Source organism: Theropithecus gelada, chromosome 16, assembly GCF_003255815.1.
Source record: "Theropithecus gelada isolate Dixy chromosome 16, Tgel_1.0, whole genome shotgun sequence".
NCBI lineage: Eukaryota > Metazoa > Chordata > Mammalia > Primates > Cercopithecidae > Theropithecus > Theropithecus gelada.
This window is the reverse complement of record NC_037684.1, coordinates 30,789,974-30,801,202: the sequence shown is the minus strand read 5'-3', so window position 1 is coordinate 30,801,202 and position 11,229 is coordinate 30,789,974. Positions and strand designations below refer to the sequence as shown.

Here is an 11,229-nt window from a genome sequence, read left to right as displayed (position 1 = left end):
CATTGTACAAAAAAAGTTTTATTTTGAAGATTACAGAACTTGTGCCATTACCCCACCCGGCTTCCATTCCCAGCAATCCAGGGATCTGTGGTGGGGAAGAGAGTGAGAAAAGGGAGTAAGAGGGGAGGAGGGAGGCCTGGTTGGTGTGGGGAAGTGGAGTAAGGTGGTTATAGAGAAGCTCGTGGCTCCCTAGGCCTGGGCCTCACTGTCTTTACTCCTCCATACTACAAGAGTGATAAGGAAGGGGATGAGGCAGATGGGGGCTATGATCATGGCCAGGAGTACATCCTCTGGGGGGTCAGAGAAGGTGGGCTGCACCAGGGAGCAGTTGGCAAAGTGGATCTGGTGAGTCTCAAAGATGATCCTCTCTGCCAAGGGATTGGGGAAGCCCAGGTCAAACAACTCCGCAAAGTGCTCCAGGCATTCTCGCAGGGTGCTGTAAGGCCTAGGCGCAGAAGAGGACTTGAGTGAGGGAGGGGGTGGGCCCAGGGAGAAGAGTGCCCCACACTCACTCAAGGTCTACCTGCAATGAGCAGGCCCACCCCCTGGCCTGAGCCACCCTCCAGCACTGCCCCTACCTGCTAATCATGGCCCAGTCGCACCAATCCTTTTCGATAGAATCCATTTGATCCTTATAATGATTCCAGCAACATTGGACAGCTGTCTCATAGTTCTTCACCGTCACCCCTGTAGGTACAGATGCTGAACAATGACCACACCCCTGCCCCTCCCTCCAAACCCTCCTGCCCAGGTGCTTGCAAGGTGAACTGCCTGTCTTCAAACGTGGGAACCCTTCAGAAAGTTTCCCTAGCAAGACATTCTGGCGGAGGACAGAGTCCCAGCTCAGGAATCATGTAATGACTTCCATGTGCTAAGCACTTTCCATCCCAGCCTGATAAGAACTTCCACGTACACCTTTTCCTGGGGTCTTCTAGCCCACTTGTGAGGTGGGCAGCTCAGAGCCGCGAAGGGGCCGACCTGCACGTGAGAGGACAGGGAGAAAGACTGCAAGGAACCCCATGAGAGAACAGAGGGGAGTTTAGTGGGGCATCAGCTGGGGTGGGGCAGGCCTTGTGGGAAAGGGACCCTCCCCACTGAACTTGCTGTCGTCCTTGCCTTCGGCCACCCTTCCACACCGCGGGTACCCACCTTCTGACCCCGTTGTGCCTGTGGTGGGAAGAGGCTGAGCCAGGGCTTCATGGGGCTTCAGGACAGCTGTGGGAAGAAACGGGAGAGGAGGGTAGCATAGCGGCGACCCAGGTAGTGGAGCCTGCGACGGGGTTGGGGGACTGAGACCCTCCGTAAACAGGGCTACCTTGGAAGAAAAAGAGGAATAATCTAGCCCCCACGGACGCCTCAGTGCCGGGGAGGGAGGGGCTGGCACCAGCTCCTAGTCACTCACACCCAGGCCCAAAGCCCCCTCACCTCTGGCCAGCTCCTGTCCTCCGAAGCCCTCTCCGCCGGGCCGGGGCCGGCACCCCAGCTTTCCCCGGGTGGGAAGCAGCTCGTGCTGCGCCCTCCCCGAGGTGGGGTCAGGGACCGTCCGAAGGCCAGTGCTGCTCGGTCCGTCGGTCCGCACCCGCACCCCGGGCCCGTTCCGGCCTCGGCCATCCAGCCCCTCTCCCCTCTCCCCTCCGGGGCCTCCCGCGCCTCCCGCCCGGGCCTCGGGGCGCCGCGCTCACCGCCCAGCAGGAGGAGGAGGCGGAGCGCTGCCGGCCGCCCGGCGCGGGTCCTAGGGAGCCGCGGGCCGCCGGCGCGCTCCACCCGGAGCCAGGCCATCGTGCAGCTAGGAGGCGAGGAGCGGCGGCTGCGCTGAGCCGGGCCCGGGTGTGGGGGCGCCTATATCCCCAGCCCAAGCTGCAGGAAGCCGCGCCGCTTCCTCGGAGGGGCTGGGACGGCGGCGGCCACGTGGGGGGCGGGGGCGACGCCCGGGGCCAGAGGCTGGAGGGGGAGTAGCTGCCGCACCCGCGCCTGGCGCCCGCAGCTCCCTCCGCCTCGCCGGCGTTGGCCCACCCTCTCGTAGCTCACCCCGCGAGGCTGGACAGCTCCCGGAACCCCGGAACCGGGATCTATTTCGGGGGCTCGGCTGCGTGGCGCTCAGGACTCTCCAGGGTCTCCCAGGATCGCTCCCTGGATTCGAGTCGCGCTCTCTCTCTTTCGGGTCTGTAGGGGTCGGCAAGCTGCTCTCCCAGACCTGGAGAACAGGGAGGAGGCTGGGAGCTCCAGCGGCCTCTCGACGCCGCTGCATCCAAAGGGCTGTCTTGGGTTGTGGGGCAAGGGGCGCCTGGAGCTGAGCCGGGCAGCTCAGGGTTCCTTATCCTATCCCTAGGAACACCCGCTGATGTCAGCCCACCAGCCAAAACCAGGGAGGAGAAGCGGGAGCCGGCCCTCCAGAGTCGGGAAAAGGTCTGCGGAGTGGGGTAGAGGGGAAAACAAAGTCCAAATACCCTCCCTTCAGATACCTCCTGGGGCCTAGACCCCACAAACCTGTTGGGGGGGGGGGACAAAATACGATGGCTACGTTCCCAGGAAGAAGGTGCCACAGTTCTTCAGGACCACGGTTGGGAGAAAGAAGGGAGGGGTTTTAGAACCTTCAGTGTGCCACTTCATGTGCCTGGTAAGTGTATCACCATTTTACAGACCAAAAAACTAAAGCTCAGGGCCAACAGCCCGGGATTTGAATTCAGAGGCTCTGGGTTCTAATTCTGCCTTCCTACTCCCCAGATATAGGGCCTTGAATGACACATTTACCTTTAGGACTTCTCGTGTAAAATAGGGACATTCGCTTCCTCACCAAACAGTGACGATGGCAGCTGTGAAAGGGCACTGCACTCGCTAAATGCTAGTTTCCTTTCCTCTTTTCCTAAGTGACTTATCTAAGGTCACACCGTTAAGGAAGCAGCAAGGCTGAGCCTGGGCCTCCAGGGGCCCTGACTTTGGCCACACCACAGTTGCCTCTTGTGTCCTGGGCCAGAGGTTCATTACTCTGAGGCAGCTGAGGAACCCAAGAGCCGGTTTGGCCATGACGTTCAAGTCCCAGACACAGCTGTCAGCACCAAACTTTCCTAAATTACTCCCAGACACTGACCTTTGGACTCAGCTGCTGCTGTTGTCCCAGTTTACTGCCCACCACAAATTATCTGTCATGATCTCTCTTGAAGTCTTCATCTCAGGATCTCAAGCTCTTGGATCATGGGCACAGATAACCTGTTGTCCTCCTCTATGGTCAAGAGGCTGCTTTTGCAAGGAATCCAGTGGGAGAGAGTCAATGGCCTGCTTGACATGAACTCCAAAGTCCTCCTGGTAAGGATCATTTCTATAATGATTCAGAAAAGAGCCAGGCAGTCTCCAAGACGTTTCAGGCTGGGACCAAATCTAGTCCTTCCTGCCTGCCTAGGATTGCTCCTTTCAAGAAGGAAACATGGTAGATTTCTGGGTGATAAGATGGGAGGAGGGAGCAAGGAGGTGCAGAAAGCAAAACAAGCCATTTTCACTGGGTTGGGGCCAGAAGCACATGAGCCCACTATGGGTTAGGACTGGGGTTGGGGTCAAGATTAAAGGGGACAAAAGCAAATGTTAGATTTAAAATAGAGCCTGGGCATCATAGTGAAGCCTTGTCTCTACAAAAAAATAATAATAATAATTTTAAATTAGCCTGGCATAGTGATATGCACCTGTAGTCCCAGCTACTCGGGAGGCTGAGGCAGGAGGATCACTTGAGCCCCAGAGGTTGAGGCTGCAGAGAGCTGTGATTGTGCCCTGTCTCAAAAAAAAAAAAAAAAAAAAAAAAAAAGGACAATATGGCATAATGATAATGGATAATGATAATGGATAAAATTAAAAAATGATGGGGATTCTGAAGGTAGGTTCTGCCTCTGTCTTACTGCAAGTAACTTGGGCAGGTTATTTCACATCTCTGGAGCTCAAGATTTTCATATGTAAAATGGCCTTTAGATCAAAAAAGAAAATATAGGTAACTTGGTAGGAAGTTCCTATTTTATTTTTATCTTACTTTTTAGGAGCAGAGGCTCACTCTGTTGCCCACACTGGAGTGCAGTGGAAGAATCATGGCACACTGCAGTCTTGAGCTTCTGTGCTCAAGAGATCCTCCTGCTTCAGTCTCCCAAGTAGCTAGGACAACAGGCTTATTTTTTGTAGATATGGGGTCTTGCTTTGTTGCCGAGGCTGCTCTCGAACTCCTGGCTTCAAGCAATCTTCCTGCCTCAGTCTCCTAAAGTATTGGGATTCCAGGCATGAGCCACCGCACCTGGCCCTCGGGAAGTTTTATTTTTAGACTAGGATTGGGGTTAAGTTTGCATCATGATGTTGAGACCTCCGAAGGAGAGCTTATTATAGTCATTTCTGAGCTCGGGTGTCCAAACTGTCTAGTTGGAGAATCTGGGAATTTTCTCTCGTTTTGATTTTCCTCTTCCACTTTTCCGTGCCAGTTGGATGTTTGAATGTTTTTATTGACCTCTGAGAGCATCCTGGTAACTGAGGGTTTACTTTGGGGGTCTTTGGAGATGAATAGGGACAGGAGACCTCACCTTTCTTTTCCATGTAGCCATAGGGGATAGTCCCACGATCTGATGATCTGTAGCAATGGGTGGAGGAAGGGCTGTATTAGAAACAGAAGCTGGTTTTGTCATGGGAAGTCCCCTGTTTTCCACTGCTGAGGGCCCTCACCTTCCCTTTCTAAGCCCCTTTCTGTTTTTGCTATTAAAAAATACACTTTTTAAATCGCAAGTAATATATAAGTATATACTAGTTGCAAAATATATAACCCAGAAAACTTTGTGTCCCCACTCCTATCTCATTTCCCACATATTTTGGATTTTTTTTTAAAGAAAAGCATAAATGGGATTTTATACTCCTTTTTTTTTTTTTTTTTTTTTTTTTTTTTTTTTTTTTTTTTTTTTTTTGAGACGGAGTCTCGCTCTGTCACCCAGGCTGGAGTGCAGTGGCTGGATCTCAGCTCACTGCAAGCTCCGCCTCCCGGGTTCACGCCATTCTCCTGCCTCAGCCTCCCAAGTAGCTGGGACTACAGGTGCCTGCCACCTCGCCCGGCTAAGTTTTTGTATTTTTTTTTTTTAGTAGAGACGGGGTTTCACTGTGTTAGCCAGGATGGTCTCAATCTCCTGACCTCGTGATCCGCCCGTCTCGGCCTCCCAAAGTGCTAGGATTACAGGCTTGAGCCACCGCGCCCGGCCGATTTTATACTCCTATTATTCAGTGACTTTTTTTTTTTTCTTGAGATGGAGTCTCGCTCTGTTGCCCAGACTGGAGTGCAGTAGTGCAATCTCGGCTCACTGCAAACTTCACTTCCCAGGTTAGATCATTCTCCTGCCTTAGCCTCCTGAGCAGCTGGGATTACAGGTGCACGCCACCACATCCAGCTAATTTTTGTGTTTTAGTAGAGACAGGGTTTCACCAGGTTGACCAGGTTTGTCTTGAACTCCTGACCTCAAGGGATCCACCTGTCTTGGCCTCCTAAAATGCTGGGATTACAGGCATAAGCCACTGTTCCCAGCCTCAGTGACTTTTAAAAAACGTAACACTCTTGCTGGGTACTCAGCTTATGCCTGTAGTCCCAGTTACCTGGGAGCCTGAAGCAGGAACTTGAGCCCAGGAATTGGAGACTAACCTGGGTAATATAGCGAGACTCTGTCTAAAATAATAATAGTAATAATAATAAAGAAGCCAGGCACAGTGTCTCACACCTGTAAACCCAACACTTTGGGAGACCAAGGCAGTAGGATCACTTGAAGTCAGGAGTTCGAGACCAGCCTGAGCAACATGGCAAGACCCTGTCTCTACAAAAAATAAAAATAAATTAGCCAGACTTGGTGGCGCATGCCTGTAGTCCCAGCTACACAGCAAGCTGAGACAGGAGGATTCCTTGAGCCCAGAATTTCAAGGCTGCAGTGAGCCATGATCATGCCACTGCACTCCAGCATGGGCTACAGAGTGAGACCTTGTCTCCAAATAGAAAAAGAAGAAAGAAAGGAAGGGAAGGGGAAGAGGAAGGGAAAGAGGAAAAAGGAATGAAAGGAAGGAAGACTTAGTAACATGTCTTGGATATCTATGATTTATTTATTTATTTTTGAGATGGAGTCTTGCTCTGTTGCCCAGGCTGGAGTGCAGTGGTGTGATCTCAGCTCACTGTAACCTCCGCCTCCCAGGTTCAAGCAGTTCTCCTGCCTTAGCCTCCTAAGTAGCTGGGATTACAGATGCCCCCTACAAGGCCCAGCTAATTTTTGGTTTTTTACCGGAGACAGGGTTTCACCATGTTGGCCAGGTTTATCTCAAACTCCTGACCTCAAGTGATCTGCCCACCTTGGCCTCCCAAAATTCTGGGATTACAGGCATGAGCCACAATTCCTGGCCTGGAAATCTAGTTTGTTTGTTTTTTGTTGTTGTTTGTTTTTGAGACAGAGTTTCGCTCTTGTTGCCCAAGCTGGAGTGCAATGGTGCTATCTCAACTTACTGCAACCTCCGTCTCCCGGGTTCAAGTGATTCTCCTGCCTCAGCCTCCCAAGTAGCTGGGACTACAGGTGCCCACCACTATGCCTGGCTAATTTTTGTACTTTTAGCAGAGACAGGGTTTCACCATGTTGGTCAGGTTGGTCTCCAACTCCTGACCTCAGGTGATCTACCTGCCTCGGCCTTCCAAAGTGCTGGGATTACAGGCGTGAGCTACCGCACCCAGCCGTAAATCTAGTTTTTAAGTTTCTTACACATTTCCTTATTCTTCTGCCCCTCACCACCTAGGGCTTGGAGAGAGAGGGATCTGGTTCTCATTCAGCTGGACATTGTCCTGAGACTTCTGGCCCCAGTGTAGGTTAATTCCTCATGAGCAGGAATCCTACTACTGTCCTACTGCCAGTTCCCTTCTTGTTACAGGCCAAGGGTCATCCTGCCTGGAGCAGGGCAAAAGGTGACTTACCCCTTGGAAAGAGTGGCATCTTTAATCTTCAACCTCCACCCCTACCACACACACAAATCCAGAGCCACCCAGGAGGAAGTAAAAAGTGCTAGGGCCTTCTACACCTTGAAAGTATATGTGGAGCATCCTGCAATAAGCATCTCTATGGCGCACAGTTCACACCTGCTGGCCTCTCCCCCAGCTGTCTGCAAAATGAAGAGCAGAGCACAAGAGAAGATGTGAGAAAGAGTCAGGGTCGGGGAAGCCAGAAGTCCTGGCTGGCAGGGGCTGATCCTTCCTAACTAGAGAGAGGAGACAGACTTCTTGAGAGGGCAGGGAGACAGCAGGGAGAAGTGGAGGAGCCATAGCCAGGGAGCCAGCTAAGGAAGGGAAGACAAAGGAGTGGTGACACAACTACGCCATCTCTCCCTAGCCTCCTCATCTCCAGAATGATGGCACACCTGGGAGGGGCCTGACTACCTTTCAGGGGGAAAAGTAGTCATTGGGCTGGGTGCGGTGGCTCATGCCTGTCATCCCAGCACTTTGGGAGGCCAAGGCAAGCGGATCACCTGAGGACAGGAGTTTGAGACCAGCCAGACAAACATGGTGAAACCCCGTCTTTACTAAAAATACTCTGGGCATGGTGGTGTCTGCCTGTAATCCAGCTACTCGGGAGGCTGAGGCAGGAGAATCGCTTGAACCCAAAAGGCAGAGGTTGCAATGAGCTGAGATTGTGCCACTGCACTCCAGCCTGGGCAACAAGAGTGAAACTCTGTCTGAAGGAAAAAAAAAAAAAACATTGGAGAAGACGGGGTCCTTCCAGAGAAATTGATCAAGTCATATTACTCATCAACTGCTGGGGACCTAACAGTCACTACCATTTATTAAGCACTTACTCTAGGCTGCATAGTGTGTCTACTGACACATGTGCTGAAAGCTTTGTATGTATGTCTTAAAGCCACACCACTATAACATCAGAATTATCTTCTCCATGTGTGAAATGGGGAAACAGGAGGAGAAAGTTTACAGTCCCAGAGCTAGTAATTGGCAGAGCCAGGATTTAAACCCAGGATAGCTTGATGCTAAAGTTCATGTCTTAGCCATTATGATTTATCACCTCCTCTCACTCCACATCAGAATACCAATTTCTTACTGGATCTGGAAAGGAGGAGAGAAGGATAGAGAGTTTCTTCCAGGACCAAATTGACTCCTCCACAAATAGGAAGATCCCCAGAGTGTGTGCACACACCCTCCTCCTCCTTCCTTCTCCAACCCTGGCTGGACAATGACATCACATGGTGGAGGCTGTTTTTTAAGAAGAACCCAGGCCAGATTTACAAGAATGATGCTCAGGCAGCGTGACTGTCAAGGACCGTGGCCAAGTGACCCATAGCACACACCCAGCAGTGCTGAGAACACAGCTAGTCCCTTAGCACCTGGGGCTGACTCATGGCTGCTGTAGGACCCAATGCCAGATGCCAGGATTGCTTTCTCCCTCCATTCATTAGGATTGTCCTGTGAAACCCTCCCCAGGAGCACTTCTACCCCATCCTGGCACACCAGGAGCCTGGATACTGCATAATACAGGTTACTCATGTTTGTTTACCAAGCCTTGAAGATGACAGGCAATATGCTGTTATGCTCAATGCATCATACAAATAGTTTTATTTAAAACTGAACTATTAAATTAAGTATCATAGCAACTCACTTTACAGACAAGGAAACTGAGGCTCAAAGGTTAAATAAGGGTCAGGCATGGTGGCTCACTCCTGTAATCCCAGCAGTTTGGGAGACTGAGGTGGGAGGAGGATTGCTTAAGCCCGGGAGTTTGAGACCAGCCTAGGCAATATAGGGAGACCCCATCTCTACAAAAAATTATCTGGGCCTGGTGGTGTGTGCCTGTAGTCCCAGCTACTTAAGAGCCTGAGGTGGGAGGATTGTTCGAGCCCAGAAGTTGAGGCTTCAGTGAGCCATGATCATGCCATTGTACTCCAGCCTGGGCAGCAGAGCAAAACCCTGTATTAAAAACGAACAAACAGGCCATGCGCGGTGGCTCACGCCTGTAATCCCAACACTTTGGGAGGCCAAGGCAGGTGGATCACCTGAGATCAGGAGTTGAAGACCAGCCTGGCCAACCTGGTGAAACCCCATCTCTACTGAAAATACAAAAATTAGCTGGGCGTGGTGGCACATGCCTGTAATCCCAGCTACTTGGGAGGCTGAGGCAGGAGAATCGCTTGAACCTGGGAGGTGGAGGTTGCAGTGAGCCAAGATAGTGCCACTGCACTCCAGACTGGGCAACAGAGCAAGACTCGGTCTCAAAAAAAAAAAAAAAAAAAGAAGTTGGAGCAGTGTGAAGAAGAAGAGGTGAGAACAACCCCCAGACCGACCAAAGCCCGCGTGCCTGCCGTTGCATCCTGCGTCCAGCGCCTACATCCCGCCACCATCGCTGCCACCACCATGCCCAAGACAAAGGCTGAAGGGGATGCTAAAGGAGATAAAGCCAAGGTGAAGGACAAATCACAGAGAAGATCTGCGAGGTTGTCTACTAAACCTGCTCCTCCAAAGCCACAGCCCAAGCCTAAAAAGGCCCCTGTAAAGAAGGGAGAGAAGGTACCCAAAGGGAAAAAGGGAAAAGGTGATGTTGACAAGGAGGGGAATAACCCTGCAGAAAATGGAGATACCAAAACAGACCAGGCACAGAGAGCTGAAGGTGCTGGAAATGCCAAGTGAAGTGTGTGCATTGTTGATAACTGTGTACTTCTGGTGACTGTACAATTTGAAATACTATTTTTTATCAAGTTTTTTAAAAATGCAGAATTTTGTTTTACCTTTTTTTTTTTAAGCTATGTTGCTAGCACACATAACACTTCATTGTTGTTTTTTGGGAAAGGGGCATATGTCACTAATAGAATGTCTCCACAGCTGGATTGATGTGGGGAAAACACGTTTCCCTTCTAGTTTTGAAAGATTTCCTCTTGGCTCTCAGGAGGAGGAATTCCCTGACTTTGACACACATGGCCACCTTGGCACAAAAGCCTTGTGCTATGGAAAAACAAATTCATTTTTATGTCCTTTTCTCCCTTTTCATACTTCAGCATACACTTAACTCCCTTAAGCCCAGACATCGGTTGGGACCTGACCTCTAGTCATTGGTTACCAGAGTGTCAGGCAATCTGGACTTTCCAGTGATGCCACTGAGATGGCACTTGTCAAAAGAGCAGTGGTTCCATTTCTAGATTGTGGATCTTCAGATAAATTCTGCCATTTTCATTTCACTTCCTGAAAGTCAGGTTTGGCCTATGAAAAGTTGTTAAACAACATGCTAAATGTGAAATATCAATCCTTACTCTAAACTTTCCCTGTTCAGAGCATCAGATGAAGACTTCATTGGGTTTTATAGTGGCTTTCTGATTTTTGGTAGTCCATTGAAGGAGAAGGGAGTTTGAAAGTTGTTGTATACTGTTAATGATTGTCTGCCCACGTCCTGCCTGAAACGCCATGATTGTTTATGGAAAGTATCTTTAATAAAACTGGATACAGCTTAAAAAAAAATAAGTCAACTTGCTAGAGAGAATCGAATAGGAAAGAAAGAGGAAGATTGGCTAGAAGGGCAACCCCACAGGGCCCCTCAGGGCACAGAGGTCTTTCCTCACTCAGTACTGCCCCTCTCCTGATTATGCTTACTTTGTCTATAGACAGTACCTTTTCACATTCTTTCCTGCAAGACACATTAACACATTAGATGGACAATGAAAAAAAAAATACAGGCCGGGTGCAGTGGCTCATGCCTGTAATCCCAGCACTTTGGGAGGCTGAGGCAGGCGGATCACAAGGTCAGGAGATCGAGACCATCCTGGCAAACACAGTGAAACCCCGTTTCTACTAAAAATACAAAAAATTAGCCAGGTGTGGTGGTGGGTGCCTGTAATCCCAGCTACTTGAGAGGCTGAGGCAGGGGAATGGTGTGAACCCGGGAGGCAGAGGTTGCAGTGAGCCAAGATCGCGCCACTGCACTCCAGCCTGGGTGACAGAGCCAGACTTTGTCTCAAAAAAAAAAAGAAAGAAAAAAATGCATTATTTTCTGGATCATAAACAAGGATCCAACATATGTTAAGCAAACATGACACTAATAACACATATGTTTAACGTGTGATGCCTGTAATGTGAGCATAATATTACAAAAGGCAATATTTTCCTCATCTGTAAAATGGGGGTGATAATAATATCTGTAAGTTACAAAGTATAAAGCACTTAAAGCACAACTCGGCCCATAGTTAATACTACATTATTCTTATTACTGC

The 11,229-nt window shown here is 50.1% G+C and overlaps 1 protein-coding gene and 1 pseudogene across 4 annotated transcripts; one reads left to right on the top strand and one right to left on the bottom strand.

The window, feature by feature from the left end:
• On the bottom strand, window positions 1–2,663 carry RAMP2 (receptor activity modifying protein 2). 4 transcript variants are annotated; one of them, XM_025362648.1, is made up of 4 exons: window positions 2,029–2,663; window positions 1,150–1,215; window positions 579–687; window positions 1–445 (listed from the first exon to the last, which is right to left on the bottom strand). In XM_025362648.1, the coding sequence occupies exons 1-4, from the start codon at window positions 2,246–2,248 to the stop codon at window positions 190–192; spliced, it is 651 nt and encodes a 216-aa protein (XP_025218433.1). In that variant the 5' UTR covers window positions 2,249–2,663; the 3' UTR covers window positions 1–189. The 4 variants fall into 4 exon arrangements, with proteins under 4 accessions (XP_025218433.1, XP_025218432.1, XP_025218434.1 ...); XM_025362647.1 differs by having other exon boundaries at window positions 1,966–2,248; XM_025362649.1 differs by lacking the exon at window positions 2,029–2,663 and adding an exon at window positions 1,683–1,914 and having other exon boundaries at window positions 579–702.
• A 6,722-nt stretch (window positions 2,664–9,385) lies between these two features.
• Window positions 9,386–9,658, top strand: LOC112610098 (annotated as a pseudogene).
• Window positions 9,659–11,229: the final 1,571 nt, after the last annotated feature.